This window comes from Melospiza melodia, chromosome 5, assembly GCF_035770615.1.
Source record: "Melospiza melodia melodia isolate bMelMel2 chromosome 5, bMelMel2.pri, whole genome shotgun sequence".
Classification (NCBI taxonomy): Eukaryota; Metazoa; Chordata; class Aves; order Passeriformes; family Passerellidae; genus Melospiza; species Melospiza melodia.
The window spans coordinates 20181586-20199239 of NC_086198.1; the positions used below are offsets into that span (position 1 = coordinate 20181586).

The following is a 17654-nucleotide window of genomic DNA, read 5'->3' on the forward strand; positions in this document are numbered from 1 at the left end:
TACAACCTGAAAATGTTTATATCACAAATGTTTGTGACACAGCAGAATTTTTTCAGGACAGAAATGTATGTGTAGCTAGGTGACCACAATTAAAATGAACATCTAAGGAGTAAAAGAAGAATGAAAAATTTGAATTTAGCTGCTGTTATGAGGGCAGATTCTTTTCTGGCCAAATGACCAATTTCAAGGAAGTTCAAGGGAGTTAAAAGGCACATACCTTTGATTCTACATTAGTTTGTCAGTTCCATACCTGACCTAGGGCTGAACATTTTCTCTTAAACATGCAAATTTTCTGCATTGATCCTTCCCACAATTTCTGATTTGTTCTTAATTATACCAAAGAAGGAAATAAGCTCTGCGTCCTTGCAAAATTTTCATGGCTCTTCTGATTTGGGGTGTTGCAGGGTGTAGCTAATGCTCTGAAAAGGCTTCAGGATTCCTGGATGAAAGGTGTGATGAAAGAAGCGTATTGTTATTGTTTTAGGGGAGGAATCATGCTACTGGGTAAGCCTCTGTCACTGAGACTTGCTGGACTTGTTTGTTCTGACTTGCCTATGACTCCTTTCTTTCTTAATTCAGGAGATAAAGCCTCAAGTCTATGCTGAGATGCTGCACAGTGTGTTGTGGTGCTCGGGACAGTGGAGAGAGCTCTTCCCAGAGAGAAGACTTCTTGCTGACCTCTTAGTGGTACACAGAGGTGAGTGCCACGAGCTTCTGGCTTGCTTCTTGGTATTTTGGGCAGCATGGCTACATTGTGTGTAGATTTATAGGGCAGTTAGACCTTTGACCGAGGGTGTGGGGAGAGTGGCACTAGTGCTGAGCTTGCTTCTGTTTTGATCTGCCTTTCTTGCATCAGTAATCCTTCTGATATTTCAGCCTTTCTCCTCACCCAAAATGCATGTTTTCTGTGAATTCTCCAGCTCATCTACAGCACAGTATGGCAAGTCAAGGTGGCCTATGTGGAGGGCAGGTGAGAGTCATCTCACGCTGCAGTGACTGACCTACCATTTGTGCTAGCGCAGTTAGAATGTGTAGGCACAACTGCTGGACGAGAGGACGAGCAGGGGACAGTTGGTAAAAGTAGCTTCTTGTGCTTTTGATTGTTTTAATGGGCTTTGTATGCAGCCAGTGAAGTGTTATTCTGTGCAGAATCAGCTTGGAAACACACCAAATCTGGCACCTGACCATTTCACCCACCCTGCGTTGGAACGAAAATCAAACTGAAAACCCAGAGAGACTGTACGTGCTTGTGTGGTGTCTTGCTTTTGGAGTAGATTTCAAGAAATCAAAGAAGAACAAAAGGAGGCAGGCAGAGCTGTTTTTGAGGGCTGGAAAGCAGAGGTCTACTGCTATCATCTGTGACTGCCAAACTAACAGAGCAAGATATTTGTCTATGTTGTCTATGACCAAACACTGCTGGAAGGGGAAATCTGAGAGGTAACGATTTTAAAGTTACAGAAATTTATCCTAAACTGATTGCAGTCAGTGGCCATGTAGTTAACATTTTCTTTACACTGAGATGATCTCTCAGTGTTCATGCAAATTTTAAGTCTTTATGTACTGAGTAGTCCTCCTACTTCTGCTAAAACTTGTTTCAGAACATGAGAGTCTCAAGAGGTTGGCTGTGGCAGTCAGCTGTAGAAAGACAAATAAGTGATAAAGGATATCTCAGTCCTTGGCATTAGTTACATCCCACAGACTGTTGTAGTGGTATAGGAGGCTACCTCTATCCCAACAAATAAAGAGTTCAAAACTTCCGAACAGTTGTGTGCAAAATGGATGAGAGAGTAAGGAATAGCAAACCTTTTGTGCTGATTGCAGAGGTGATTGGATAACCAGGGAAGCCTGTATGAGCAGCATTTTGGCATCATGGATATAGTTGATGGGAAGCTCTCAGTTAAGATATCCCAAAGACTGACTGCTGCCCTTGAATCTTGAAGCAAATGACAGGAGCTGGAGCCGTTGTCTTTACCCAGCTGAAGTGTGCTCTGGAGAAGCAGCAAGACCTTGGTAAAATTGGATGGTTAAGGGGAGGAGCTCAATTAGTAAGTGGCAAATACATTACTGATGCCTTATCTGACTGCAGAGGGGTGGCATGCAGCACCTACTGTTTTTGTGGGCTGTTCAAGGGTGTGGGGAGATCAAGCTGATTTAGTATGACGCATCGAAAAACGCACACTTCATTTCCCTCAGCAGATACCTTCGATGTTTGGAAGTCTTTCATTGTATCAGAATGCTTTAGGAGATATCAAACATTGAGCAATTGAGGCTGGTAGGTAACTGACCTCATCCAAACAAGGGTCTGGCAGTACTTAGGCAGGCACCAGCTTCTTCTGCTTCAGTTCTCAAAGCAGCTGAGGTTGTTGTCCCATTCTTTTAGAAGTGCGTGTCCTGAGTACGCCACAAGAGCACAGGGGAAGTGCTAGGTTGGTGTGATTGCTTGTGGTAAATGTGGGAGTGAAATTAGCAAGTCTTGCTTTGTGGCCCTGTGCTTTTTCTATAGGCCTCCTAGAGTAAGCCAGATGTATCCCATTTTCTGCCATTCCCAACCACCCTGCCAAGGTAGAAAGTTCCAGGGATCTAGTCTGGATTTTTAAATCACGCTTACCCGGCCAGCAGATCAGTCTGTTCAGTTGTCTTGTGAAAGGTCCTATTTCTAGGAAGAATGATTGTAGGCATGTACCTGAATCTATTGACTGGGAAAACTGGTCATGACTATAAATTGGAGAGACCCTCCCCATCAGATGTGCCCCCCAAACTCTGCCACTGGCTCTTCTGAGAATACTGGATTATCAGTTGGCAGGGGTATAAAAAAAACCAAACAAAAACAACAAAGGAAGACCGCAGCAGATCACATAGAAGAGGTTGCATGCTTTTTTCTCCCTGGAACGAGGTAAAACACTTTCAGTAAAGAGCTGGTACAAGAAAACATGGTTTGAATTAATCTAAGAGCAAATCTAGTTGGGGATGCTATGAGGTCTTAGCTTAAGAAGTCAAAAAATATCAAGGGCAGATCTGTAAAGCAGAACAGGGTGGCTGTTCCCTGCTTATCCAGAAATTCGGTGACTAGGGCCAAATGATAAAGTTGCACTTTCTTTTCTTGTCTGAACAGATGCATTCTGATCAGTTTGCTGGTATTGCTCTTGCTGAAGCTTTTGATGACACAGTAAGGTGTGTTATCAACCAGAAAAGATGGGTAATCTCAATATAGTGAATCAAACCCTGTCAGGCAGAGGTGGGAGTTGAACTTGCATCACTTGCATTGTGAATGAATATAGTAACCTTTTTGGAAGTTTGGTACAGCCAAACCAGCTTGTCACCTGTGTATTGTGGTTGTCTTTCACTTTTGGGTTCCAAATTCGAAGGTAAAGAATTCATCTGGGGCTAATCAGAAGTCCAACCTGAAATCCTATGTGCTTTCTCATTGGTTTCACAAGGAAGACTAATTTTAGCTCTGTAAAATTTTGGTATAACTCTTCTTCATAATATGTCAATAACTATTAATGTTGCTTTTATTTCTTGCTGTATTTCACTTATTAAAATATCTTGTATCGAGGTTTAATTTAATATATCTCTTTCCAAACACAACTTTAGTGCATTTTAAATACTTAATTAAATTAAAATATATCTATTTTCAAAATAATTCATTTGGATTTTTTTTCAGTACAGAATAACTTTTTAGGGATCACAGTCTTTGTCTCAGAGCCAAGGTGTGTAAGCTAGGAGATTTAATATTTTGCTCTTCCCAACCTGAATTAGCTGTTATATGAACTTGAGAGATGCTGCTGTCTTCATGGATTATCTTGGGCCCCTTGGGAATGACGCATATTTTAAATGAGAACACGGATTGCTGGAGGAGGTTAATGTTCGCGATAGTAGTGCCAAGATAAGCAGGTCTGTACTGAACTAAAGGATCTTGGGTTTGAAACTTCTTACTAATTCACTGCAGACTGAAAGCTGCCAGATCCAGACCTCGAGGAGGTATTTTTAAGAGCCGTGAGGGCTTGGCCTTTGAGAGCTCCCAGTGGTGTCTGGGTCTGATCTCTGCTCCTGTGGAATTTGAGTTATCTCATTCATGCTAGAGGGTGAATGCTGAATTCCCGTCGGCCCTGCTAAGAGTTAATTTGCAGCTTAGTGGAGTTTGGGCAGTAAAAAAAGTCAAAGCTTGTGATACAAGGAAACAAGAAACATGAGGCTGTGTGAAACACCGGACTCTAGAAGGCATCACACAGACAGCTGTGGTATTTGGGGTCTTCTAAGGAGAACGCTGATCTGTTAAGCAATGTCTCTTTGCTACAGGAAGAAAGAAAGGATGTATCCATGGTGGAAGGCCTTCCTCAGCGCTGCAGAGAATCAGTGTTTCTCTGGCCATTGAGTGTTGCTGGGTGGAGCAGAATTTGCTTGGTTACTAGAGTGCAGAGAAGACCTCTAATTCCTAAACAGGGGGATCCACCTGCCACTAAATTATATAACTATGGAGCAGGATGTCCCAAGCACAGGAATCCCTGTCAAGGTGGTTATTCTGGTAGTCCTGCCCTCTGTGGCACCATAGCAAAAAAGGCTAGGGGAGTGAAGAGCTGTTTGGAGGTGTAATGTGTATGCATAATAAAAGCATTGAGTGGATATAACCTGAACTGTCTCTCAGTAACCGTCCTAGCCTCTGTCTCAGCAAAGCTAGGCATGTCTAGTTGTGAGATAAAATAGAAAGAAAACCAAACAGCAAAACTTGGGGGCTACTGAGCTGGGTCCTGCACGCAGACGTTACAGTTGAAGGATACTGGTAACTGTACACTGTGGGAATTGATGAGTCTTGCTGCTTTCATTGCAAAAGTATTTTGGTTTTTTTCCTATTCTGTTACTTAACAAGATGGAAGACAAAACCATCCTGCTAAAGGGAGGAAACTATTTTGGTTTTGAAGAGATATTTCCACTTTAATTTGTATATCCGATATACAAATTAATTACCTGTATGTGGATGTGGGTTGACACCTCGTGGGTGTTGGTGGATGAAAAGCTCAACAGGGCCCAGCAATGTGCACTCACAGCCCAGAAAGCCAACTGTGAGCTGGGCTGCATTGAAAGAACTGGCCAGCAGTTTGAGGGGAGGTCATTCTACTCTGCTCTTGCAGAGTGCTGGAGTACTCATCCAGCTCTGAATAAGCTGAACATTGGAAGGACACAGACCTTTTGGAGCAAGGCCAGAGAAGGGTTGTGAAGATCGTCAGAGGACTGGAACAGCTCTCCTGTGAAGACAGACTTGAGAGAATTGTGGCTGTTCAGCCTGGAGAAGGGGACACTCCTGGAAGATACTGTGAAGAAATTCTTCACTGTGAAGGTGGTGAGACACTTGAACAGGTTTCCCAGAAAAGTTGTGGATGCCCCATCCCTGGCTGGAAGTGTTCATGGCCACACTGGGTGGGGCTCTGAGCAGCCTCGTCAAGTGCAAAGTGTTCCTGCCCTTGGCAAGGGTGCTGGAACTAGATGATTTTGAGTCCATTCCAACACAAACCATTCTATGATTCTAAGATATGAATGCTTTAAAGCTTTTTCTTAAAAAACAAGTTAAGTGAAATCAGTATCAGAAGTGGTGTAGGGTTCTATTCCTTATCTCCCATGTTTACATTTCCCTCAGTACTACAGCACTTCCTAAGGTTTCTGTTCCCTTTGCAAGTCTGTGTGACTTGTGGAGAACAAGCAGTTCTGAAATATTGGAGGAGAAAGGGATCTGTGCTGCCAGTGTTTGTGGCTGTAGCTGGTATTTGCACAAAAAGGAAATAGAGACAGATGGCTGGAAGGACAGTGCTGCCTGTGAGAGCATGAGTCTCACATACAAGGAGATGCTCAGTTTTTTAATCTTAAATTTTGTAGCTTTGGCATAAACCCACATTTTCAGGAAATCTGTCTGGATACAGTTCACAAAATGCAGCGGTTACGATCCAAGAGCGCCGTTGCCTCAATATCTGCAGAGTCAGCCATACACTGCCAGGGCTGTGCTGTGTGTTCTGTGTGCCAAGAGCAGTGGAGGGATAGTGCTCCAGTTGCCATTCAAGTGGAAGCCCTTGGAGTGGGGACAGCTGCAGGACAGGGAACCAGTCTGATTGAGATGGATGGGAGGGGCTCAGGCTGGAAGCACAAGCTCTCCAGTGAGGAGAGCGAAGTGAAATGCAAAAGTTGCCTCTTATAAGCATGAGATGTGGCTACTGAGGAGGGGCAGAGGCATGTTGCCATAGTGGGCTATTCTGACTAGCCAAGAGGCTTGCCCTCAAGAGTAATAATTGACTGCCCATGAGGTATGTTGCAATTCCCTGGGACTGGGAAATGCTGTGAGATGGGTATGGGAGTGTTCCATGGAAGGCTGCAGCAGATTGAAGAAACTGAGGCAGAACAGTTCCACTGGTTTTAGGTTTTTATCTGAATCTTTTTTTCTGCTGAACTCTCAGAGCTGATGGACAGTGTATACAGTGCAGGTCTAGATGGTGAGAAGTCAAGGCCTCAGTGAAGCCAGGTGAGTTCTGGTGGGTGTTATCTATGTGCTTATTGCAAAGGAGTAATCTTGGCCAGCCTGGGTTTTCCATCTCCTATCAACTGCCCTACAGCCTTGACATCAGGAAACAGAGCCAGTCTGGTGGGAGAAAACTTGGGCTGTGCATTGCAGGAGCAGAACTTGCCCCAGTAGAGTAGGAGCAAGAGAAGGAGAGGTACTGGCTTTCTCCATGGCATGTGACTCTGAAGCAGAAGACTTGATCTTGGTCACCTGTCCTGTATATTTTGGTAACACTAAGCTGCTGCTTGTGACTACCTGCAGTTGTGATGCTGGCAGAAGCTTCTCTATTTTAACATTTTCTTTCCAGTGTGCCACCTCTTTGAATGGGTAAAAAATTTGCCCATTTGGCTAGTGCTCTCACAGGCCAAAACCAAGATGTTATATGAGGAGATTAAGTTTCTTTCAACTTCCCTGTCTCTTGCTGAATACACCTTTGCTTGCTTGCAGATCTCTCATCTCCTTCCTCTGTAGTGCTGTCTGGGAGGTGTTTTTGTTTGGTTTTTTTTTCTTTCCCTATTTATTTTTCTTGCCATTTCTTGCTTGTGGCTTTACTTGGTTTTCTTCCCATCAGAGCAGACAGTATAACACCATCCTCCTCTCTCACCGCTTCACTGCCTTTTGCTATCTTAGATTTGTGCACCAGACCCTCACCTTTACTGCTCATCTGCCCACTCAGTGCATTTCCTGAGATGGAGCCCCTGCTGTTAACCTGCTCTGCTTTCACTGTGATTTCTTCTTTTCCACCTTGTCATCAGAAAACCTGCAAACACTTATTTTCTCTGCCTTTCTTCCTCTTCCTGCCTGTATCTTCTCAGATTTTGCTCAGAGATGGCTCTGTCACAGACCTGAGAAGGGGAAAACAGTGTTTAGTATGTCTGGTTCACAGCAATACCAACATGGATCAGGGGGTCTAAAGCAGCATGGTGAGTAGCCAGCCAGTCCTCCTCCTGAGGGCTGGCTGCTGCCATTTGTCTCTCCAGGATATCTGAGAGATTATCTCAGGTATTCTGATACCATGTACTAATGCACATCATGTTGCAGGGACTCAGTATGTGGCATGACGATTACCACATGGTGTGCTGTGGAGTTATTCGGGATCTTTAATAATTGTGCATAAGGTTTTGCATCATCCTACAATCAAGCTACTGAGGGCATGCACAAAAACTCAGTTTTCCTAATGTACTGTTGCTTAATGCTGCACTGGAGGATGTAAGTGGAGGAAAAAGTCATCTGTGCCTCTGTCCATGTGTGAATCAAGTTCTCTACCATTTTACAGGTCTGCTCTTGGCTTTCAGAGAGTTACTACAGGATATTGCTGCCACGTCATGTTTACACACAAGTACCTCTTTCTCTATAGATTGTTTGGCAGGATACAGGATGTGGTTGCTCTCAACATATGTGTGGCTTTGGAGCAGTAAGCCCCAAACCCTGCAGGGACTCAACAATTGTTACTACTCACACTGACTAAATATAACCAAAGCTATGTATTATGTAGCATCTCTGGTTGCCTAGAGTATCCTTGGGGCAGAGGTTATTTCATCAGTCATGAATTATTACATTTATGTTCAGTTTGAGTACCTGTGTGGGCAGCTGGCTGCACCTGAAATCCGTGTAATATTTCTTGAAGTCAAATTATCTCTGCTAGCATTTCCTTCACAACTTTTTCTTGGTGTGTATGTGAGGCAACAGAGGCAAAGTTAGACAGGAAACTCTGACTAAATATAAAGGAAAAGCTTTTGCCATGAGGATGGGCAGTGACTGGACCAGAGATTTTGAGAGACTGAGTTACCTTTCTCCTTTGAGATACTAAATCTTGACTGGACAAGGTCTGGAGCAACTGACTTTAATGGGGCTTAGTTTAAACAGTCAGGCCCTCGGAGTCCAGAGGTCCTTCCCAACCTACCTCATTCTATAGGGTTTTTCAGCTGAGCTAAGCTGTGCCAGATATGATTAGACTCTGGATGAATTATTGTCTTTGTACTGGAGTTGAATTTCTCCATATTGTTTTCTTCAATGCAGGCAGCGATCCAGATGGACAGAGCAGTAAGGCGCTTGGAGCCATGGAAGATTGCAGTCATTGTTGTGTCAGTGATAGTAGCCTTAGCCCTCATCATTGGCTTGATTACATTTCTTTTGTGCCATGGTAAGTGCCCTGCTACTTTGTTGTGACAAACTTTCAGGAATCTGTTGTGTTTCACTTGCTACTGTGGTCCTGCTTGATGATTTAGGCATGCAATTTTCCTCTGGTATAAAACTCACATGAGAACTTTCAAAATGCTATTTGAGAACTAGATTGATCTGAAGACCTGTAAGAATACTTGAAATGTGCTTTACTTGAAGCAGGGATTTCAGTTTTAACCCTCCTTTTGTTTCTTGCCCTGGTTTTTCCACTGGTATCCAGTGTCTCCGCTGACTGACCAAAGGATAACAGTCTTTTGTATAAGCCAGAGGTGTGTCCAGTACTCAGGCTATGCATAGTAAGCTTAATCTTTTATGGGGTTTTTGCAGAAACTCAACCTGGCCCCTCTAGCTGAGAATATTCCAGAAAGAGACAGGGCAGAGCTTTAGGCTTTTCAGACCTCAGAACTCAGTTCTGGTTGCCAAGAATCTAGTTTCAGCAGCAGATCATAGAATCATTAAAATTGGAAAAGATCTTTAAGATCACCAAGTTCAACCATCTTGGCTTATGACTTGAAGACAATTAATTCCATTCCCAGTCGCTTGCCTCATGAATGAAGTTGAGTCATTCCATTCCCAGTCTCTGAGGTAGCAGTGTGAGTTTTTTTAAATGCTTTTCTGCATTCCATGAATGGAATGAATCATGTGGCCATCTCAGCTCACCAAGAGTCAATGAGGCTGTGGCTTACACTAGGACACCAGAAGGAGCAGTGGCAGAGCTACAGCTCAGCTTTGCTTTTTGCCAGCTCTGTGTTGCAAGGCCCCTCTCTGCCATACAACCAAGAAACAGTGTTTTAAAACAGTAATTTTAAAATTAACCCAACCACTGAACAGATGCAAACAACTCTGCCCCACGTGCCTTTCAGAGGGGCAGGAATGTGACAGAGTGCAGCTGGGGAGGAGTGGATGTGACTGAGTCAGAAAAGCTCCTTTGTCTTGTCCTATGTCTTCCTTAGGCCAACCAGAAGATGGACCCCAGGGCAATATTGTAGTGGGTGTAATTTGGAGCTCCTTGGGATGGTCCTCAAAGAAGAAATGAGCCCCTAGATGGTCCAAGGAGCAACAGGATGATCCAGAACCCCCTTTTACCAAAGTGCTGCTAAAGCTGTAATTTCACAGTTTACAGGATCACTGTCAGGGCCAGGGACCCTTGCTTGTGCCATATTCTGTGAGATATTGTGCATCTTTGAATTGTACTAAAGATGACCAGCTACCTTTCCTTCTTTTTCTCCTCTGTAGATCAAGACAGATATTACAATGCATCTTTCCTAATCACCAATGTCAAGTATAATCCTCAGTATGAAAGGCAAACTACAGAGGAGTTCAGGAACATCAGTGAACATATCGAAACCATGGTAAACTAAAAGCTTCTCTGCTTATACCTGACCTATGCTGAAGAGTTCTGCAAATGTGTAATTGAAAATAGAGTCAGAGGTGATTGTGCCTCATCCCTACATGGCTGGCCTTATCTTACACACCTTGCTGCTGTGGGTTAAAGATGTATAGCTGACTTTGCACATGCAGATGGTAAGCACAGGTGTCTGCTCCACAAGCCCTGTGGTGGAACTGGCAGGCACAGAGCAGAATGGATAGTGTAATCAGCCAATTCAGTGTTTATTTTGGATTTGCATTCCCTGATGGAAATTTAGTGGTAGCTTTGGTGTAGAGGTGGAGATCTGAAGGCATTTTCATGTGTTTCAGAGGCTTGTGAGAAACACATGTTATATTGTAAAAGCATGTACTCATTGCAGGTGTATTTTAACACACTCTTTTCTTTTAACAGATGTCTCAAGTATTCAGGGGGTCCTTTCTAAGTAAAAGATACATCAGGTCCCACGTGGTCAGTCTAAGGTAAGTCATGTGAAGGCCAGGAATAAGCAAAGATGTGCTAAATAAATTTTCTTCCAACTTGTTGACCATATGGAGCATTCCAGGTTGCTTGGGTTACACCAGTAGGGTGACTTGTCTGGTTGTTGCTGTCCTCTAGTGTTCATAACACTGAAGACTCAGTTACCCTTAGAGGTCAGCAAGGAAGAGAAGTTTGGTTTTATACTTCTGCAGACTGAATACCCTTTCCCTAACTGTTCCCAGCAAATTCCCTCTGATCACTGTCATAGCAAGAAGCTTTTGCTCCCTGCTGACATGTCATCATCTTTCTTTACTTGAGCACAGACATACAATTTGTTCTGGGCATCTGTGCAGAGCAGACCTGTTCTCATATAAAGAAGGCAGGCAGTACAAAGCAGTACCAGGAGCATTAGTAGGCAAGGAGAACTACACCATTTGTTTTTTGGTTTGTAGCCCAGATCCTGTTGGAGTGCTTGCATCTGTTGTTCTGGTATTTAAATTTCCCTCTGCTGACAGTGAAGCAACGACCCGGGGTCAGGTCAATCGTGTGTTACTCAGAAGGCTGAAAGCAATCTCGACATTCCTGAATGTTGACCAGTCTACCATTAAACTCACAGGCAAGTGCCTTAGGTTTGTGTTTTCAGCTTAAAATTTGTTACTCGCACTTTGCTGTTCTCAACATAATGAGTTTCACCTTAGTATGCAAATATGGGCCATTCTTGTTTTCTTTTTTGCCTTCTCAAAATTATCTGTTCGCTGACAACATGGGAAGTTGGAAGACAGAACATGGAAAGAACTAAAACCTATTGGCAGTGATTTATGAGTGTGAGCTCTTCTCCATGCATCAGAGACTTTCCCTGTGTGACCTGGTTGTGTTGAATGAGATAGTCCCCCTCAATTCATCAAAAAAGGTCCAACTTTGTGACCATGGGTTCACAAACAACTTTAAGACATACAGTAAATTGAATAAGAACCTTTATAACCAGGCACTGAAATGCAGAGGCCTGAAGCTATTAAAATTGCAGGGCTGAGGTGGTTCCGTTCTCTATCCTCTGCCTTGGTCGTTTGACAGATTTCTGTTGCAAGTGTCTGTAACAAGATCCTGAGGGTCACTGGGCAGTTGTCCTTTCCCATGAATCTGTTGTGGATTGCTGTCTGACTCTGACAGAGGGGTTTTTGTAGGAAAGAAATCAGAAACATTGCAGTTTACCTTCAGACAATTCCAGCACTGAGGACTTGTGAAGACTCATCTGACCACCTTGCCACACGAAACATGAACAAAGGCCTGTAGGCATTTGCTGGTGGCTGTACACATTGTACATAGATGTAACTTGGACCCACTTGCAGTCATCTGCTGCTTTTGTTAGCTCTGAGCTAAGGCAAGAAATGTGCATCCTGTGCCTTTCTGTGAGGAACAGAGGCTTAACTAAATTTCTCCAACACAGCAAATTACTACTTCTTGTACTGTCACTCCAGGCAGCAATGCAAGCCATTTAATTTTTGTATCCTGGGTACAGGGAGAGAGTCTGGGCTGGATCACATAGCATATGAGATAAACTTACTGTGGTCTTTGCTTTTTATTCCAGAACTGAACAAGGAAAAGGGAGATAACCTTTTAAACAACTGTAAGTACAAATACTTTATAGTAAAGGACATAGTGCTGGAGGTTTTGTGCTTACAAAGTCCTTATACTTTCATGATATAAGTTGAAAATATAATTTGTTGCAGATATTAGAACAGTAGGCAGTGCATGAGCCAGGGGAGACTTCAGCTCATTTCCTTGCAGTCTTGCTGGCTCTATACATTTGTAGAATCAAGCATTCTGGCTTGGTGGTGGGAAGCACTTGCTTTAATGTTGGTTGTTGGAAGTGGGGGCATGTACTGAGCTGCTATTGGCAAGTTTGCACAAGAACTACAGTTTTGCTGTGGGCTATGATTCTTGCTGGAATCCTTCAAAAAACATTTTCCCTCCATCCCCCTCCTACCTGAAGGACAGTTTGGCAGTAGATGTCTGTCAGATTTGACCTAAACTTTAAGGAAAGACCAGAGGGTGGGAAAGGCAGAAGAGCTGTCCACACTCCGAGCACACTCATGTCCACACTCATGGCCTTGGAGAGTGGCAAGTTCTCAGTCCTCCTGTTGTGCTCCCCCTTGAGGTCTTAGAGCTCCTCTGGAAACTGGGAGAGTGTAAGTACCTCCCAGGGCTCTCCATCAGTCCTCTGCATGCTTTTGAAAACTTTGCATGTAAGCTTTCCCTCTTCAAATTGCATATGAGAATTAACTGGTTTGAATCTAACTTTTTTCAGCTGGGTAATACCTGATTGTTGGCACAGTGGCTGTAAGTAAATTGTTGGGAAGAGGACACTATTTTTTTGTTGCTGCTGCCAAGGCTAATCTGTAGGTGACCTGAAAAACTGCCTTTTTTTTTCAATATCTCAGATACACAGCCTTCAGGTCCCATGGGAATTCATATGGGCTTGTGTGTCTGAAAACTGGCTTAGTGAAAAAGTACTGACTCCTCTACCAAATGTCTTTGTTTACCCTGCATGTATCTTGAGACACTTGTGACCATGGCACTTGGTTTCCCTGCTTTAGGTGAAGGCTGTCTCTTGATGGAGACTCCTGCCCCGTTACACCTGTGCCTGCAGCCATGAGGGCCTTGAATCAGCTAAAGCAGAGCTGCCTTTTCTCTGACAGGCTGTGGAATACGAAGACAAGCATCCTCCTTCACAGGAGTGGAAAGAATAACTGATGGGCAGCGTGCACCGGAGGGAGAATGGCCATGGCAGGGGAGCATTCAGCTCGATGGGAGCCATCGCTGTGGGGCATCAATCATCAGTAACACCTGGCTGGTGACTGCTGCCCACTGCTTTAGAGAGTAAGTCATCAGCACCTCTTTAGGACTCTTGGGTACTCTGACCTTTTGTGACCCTCTAATATCTGTATCTGCTGAAAGATCATGAAGTTGTACTCTTCCCCTTTGGCAAGCCTGGTCACATTGCTTTTTGATGCTTAAATGGAGACCTAAGCTTCCTTAAGTATGTTGTTTTGTGTGGCTCTGGCATAACCTCAAACATCTCACAGAGTAAGAGACCCTCGGAGGTGGACTGCCAGCTTTGGAATTCTGCTGAGACCTCCAAAACAGAAAAAATTAGTCCGCAGAATTATTGTTCACGAGAGATATGGTGGCGTTCTCCTTGATCACGAGTATGACGTGGCTGTTGTGGAACTTGCCTCTCCTATTGAGTTCACAAGTGATGTGCACAGTGTCTGCCTTCCTGAAGCATCTCATGTTTTCCCAGACAACGCTTCCTGCTTTGTCACTGGCTGGGGAGCTTTGGAGAATGATGGTGAGTGTCTCTTGCCTCCCTGTGCCCTGTCACACATGTGCCTGAGAAGACTGATGTTAGTTTTATGGGGTTTTTTGTTTATTTTGAATTCCTTAGACTTAGTGTTTAATAGGTGCATGTCCCAGTGAGATACCTTTGGACTTAGTTGGCTGCTTTTTTTTCTGGCTTGGTCAGTGGATCAGAAATGGGGGGAAGACCCTGAAGGTTAGTCTTACAGGATTTAAGAGCAACTTTTCTTAGTTTCTGTACACACAGCACTGGTTGAATACATTTGGTTCTCCAGTCCCTCTGGGTTTAGCTCTGACATCAGTTCTTTCGCTATTCAGATTTTTTGCAGAGGCACCATGACAATTTTCATCAGTTTTTCTCTCTTTGGTCATAAGTGAGGCCTCATCAAGTGATTTGAGTAAGCTTCTTTCAAATTAGTCTGTGTCATTGAGGTTAGAGAGGATGGGACTATAAACCTGTTTGTGAGAGTCACTGACCTGTATAGGTTGTGTTTCATGGGAGACCCTTGGGATGTGTAGTGATTGCCCAAAGCTATGCTGCAGTTAACCAAATAGGTCTTTTCTATGATAGCAAGGACATACCATGTAGCCTATATTTGAATGCAGCACTGAAATATGTACAAAATTCCATTTGTCCATTATGCTAAAGAGCATCTGGTGATGATTAAAGATGGATAGGAGTTATGTTTGGGAACAAGTGAAGGACTTTGGCAGTAGAGGGCATTAACTTTCTTAATCCTGAGACATTTTCTGTGTAGCTCCCTTAATTGCCTGTGATGGCAGAAAAGTGGCAGGAAAAATTTGCTACTCCTAATCATTGAGTTTTATATGTTACTTACCTTGTCTGCAAATGCTAATGCCACTTCTCCTTCTAGGCTACAGTGTTAATCAGCTGCGACAAGCAGAAGTGAGAATTATAAGTACTGCAGTTTGTAATAGGAGAGAAGTGTACGGCGGAGCGATAACAGCTGGAATGTTGTGTGCTGGATACTTGGAAGGGCAGGTGGATGCTTGCCAGGTAAGTCTCTTTATTGGTAGTAGTAAAAAGGAAATAGGTGGGTTGGAAGGTGATGTTTTCTAGAAATAAAATGTACTTTGGGCAATCTTAAGTTTATGAGTTTCAATATCTTGATAGATACAAATTAAGAGCTTCAAGGCTCATGTACTTCAGTTTGCATGAGTTTTTTGGAGTCTGCACTTCAGTTTGCATGAAGTTTATACACAATGCACAAGTGAGAGAATGCAGATGTGAGGGTGTGAATTAGACATAGGCTGTGAGCCTCTGTCTTGTCAGTAAACTGTGTGAAACTTGAATTATAGCTGAGGTCTACAGAAAAATACCTGCCAATTGTAACAGAAGAATTTGAGAATTTGAGTTCATGGCTATTTACTTTTTTCTGTCTGTTGACATTTTTCTCCTTAGGGTGACTCTGGTGGGCCACTGGTGCATGCAAATTCCAGAGGAATCTGGTATCTTGTGGGAATAGTGAGCTGGGGAGATGAATGTGGCAAGCCAAATAAACCAGGAGTATACACACGAGTGACTTACTATCGAAACTGGATCCAGTCCAAAACGGGCATCTGAAACCTGGAGCAGGTTAAGTTCTGTGGGCTGTGTACAGCTATTCCTCTGACACATCCTGCTCTGTGGTCGCCCTCTAAGCAGCTGCTGGCTTAGCTTGTGGTGGTGTATAAAGTACTTGTAAGCTTGGAGCAGTCTGGGACTTGAAATTGATTTGGCCTACAGCCAGACAGGAATGGACTTGATCCATGTGACATTTGTTTGTTCAGGAAGTAGTCTGTCAGAGGGACAACTGCCTTCATCTGTATGCAATATATTGACCCTTTTTTCTACATGACCACATGTCTTGGCCCCAGCTTTTATACCCAAGCAAAGTGTTTGAGCCCAAACAATCATCTACCAGCATCCAAGACAAGCTATAACTGAAACCTGGCCCATCCATTTGCTGCGTGCTCACAAGGCCCTGCCTATCCATAGAAAAGCTACAATCCAGGCCCTGACTCCAAAGCTGCAGTACTTCTGAATTCTTGAGCTTTCTCCTGCATCATTCCAGGAACTGAAATATAATGAAGAATGGAAGATGGCTTAGAGAAGTCTTGGCTCCTAATATCACACTGGACTGTTAATTAAGTGAATAGAGAACTTTTCCTTGCCTGAGAAAGAAATTAGTGGAAAACACCAGCTTGTTTCCACCTTCTTTGAACAAGTGAACATATGCCTGTTCATAGTTTCATATAAACAGTCTCTACCACAGCATATGCCAGGGGAGTAATTGCTGGACTTAAGACCAAAAACCACCTTATGTTCATACCAATTTGTTGTCATAGCACAATATTTGGCTGAATTAATTTCCAGTTTTATCTTTCCAGACTGTATTTTTCTGAATAAAAGTCCTTTGCCTTTTGTGCAGGATGGATGGTTGAAACAATCTTAGTATGACCTTCGTCAAAAAAAACTTCTCAATCTTCTCATTCTTATGAATGCTGTTCTCAAGTCTTTATAGTTTTATATGTGCATTTTTAGCTATATCCTATAAAAAAATAAAAAGCTTTTGCATTGCAATGGAAATATCCCTGTCCTTCAGAGCAGGACAGAACTTCTGACAGACCCAGAAATCTTATGTACAGAGCTCTCTCTTCTCAAAGGAACTAAGAATTGCCTGTGTTGCATTGCCAGACTGTAGCTGACTCATTTGGTCTCAGCCACACAAACCTCATATTCTCTCTGGCTTCATGTTTTCAGGAGCCCATGTTTCTGTGAGCCTGGGCAGAAACATATCTACCTTCTGTCAGGTAGATATCCAATGCTTTCTACAACCCAACAGCAGAACACATGTATTCTTGGTGGGGATGCTCTCCTTGGTGTGTCTGCAAGCTTTCCAACTTCATGTGGAACCTGATCCTAACAACAGCAAGTGCTGTGGACTTAATTGCTGGATAATGAGCCACTGAACTGCTCTTTTCTCCCTCTGTGGTCAGAAGGGAAAGGACTCGGGAGAGGAGATACTGGCCACACTGCCAAGATTCAGAGCTGGTCCAGCATGCCAAGCAAGCAAGAACCTTCTGCCAGGCTAGAAAAGGCAAACAGCAGGCTTTCAGTATGCTCTTAGTTAGAAGGGCCAGGGAAAACAAGCCCTCAGTAGTTATAGTCTTGTGATCAGAGTGTCATTCCAGTTGAGCACAGTCAGCTGGCAAAGTCAATGGCTGCTCAGGGATCCCCTCTGAGTGTGCAGCTTGCTGCCAGTGTTGCCCAAATAGAGCAGTGATCCCTCCAGAGCAGTGATAACAGAAGTATTTTGATTACATGTCCTGTGATCTGTTTGTCAGTCCAGAGAACAGTTTTTCTAGAGCTTCACTGGAGGTACTGGAATAGTTGGAAGCCCACAGAAGGTCGGCAGCTGTTGTTCTATGCTTGTTGTTCTATACCTGGCACTGGATTTTTTTTTCCCTCCAGGAAATTTTCTTGTGGAATGTTGTGAGCTTCAGAAACAAACTTGGTGGTTTAATTTAATTTAATTTAATTTAATTTAATTTAATTTAATTTAATTTAATTTAATTTAATTAATATAGCAATAAATGCAGTCAGACTGGTTCCATAGGTCTAAGCCCAACAAATTTAATTTCAGCCTCTTCAGCTGAACTTGTCTTTGACATATATTGCTTGTTAGAGGAAGCTTAAAAATATGACAAATATATATGAATTTT

The 17654-nt window shown here is 43.2% G+C and overlaps 1 protein-coding gene across 1 annotated transcript; it reads left to right on the plus strand.

Moving 5' to 3' along the window:
* Positions 1–598: 598 nt before the first annotated feature.
* TMPRSS11E (transmembrane serine protease 11E) lies at positions 599–16362 on the plus strand. Its single transcript, XM_063158000.1, is given in 10 exon segments — positions 599–701; positions 8568–8687; positions 9962–10077; positions 10506–10573; positions 11024–11187; positions 12157–12195; positions 13268–13448; positions 13655–13920; positions 14804–14946; positions 15352–16362. Coding segments are annotated over 10 exon segments (1362 nt in total). The 3' UTR covers positions 15514–16362.
* The last annotated feature ends 1292 nt before the right edge of the window (positions 16363–17654 follow it).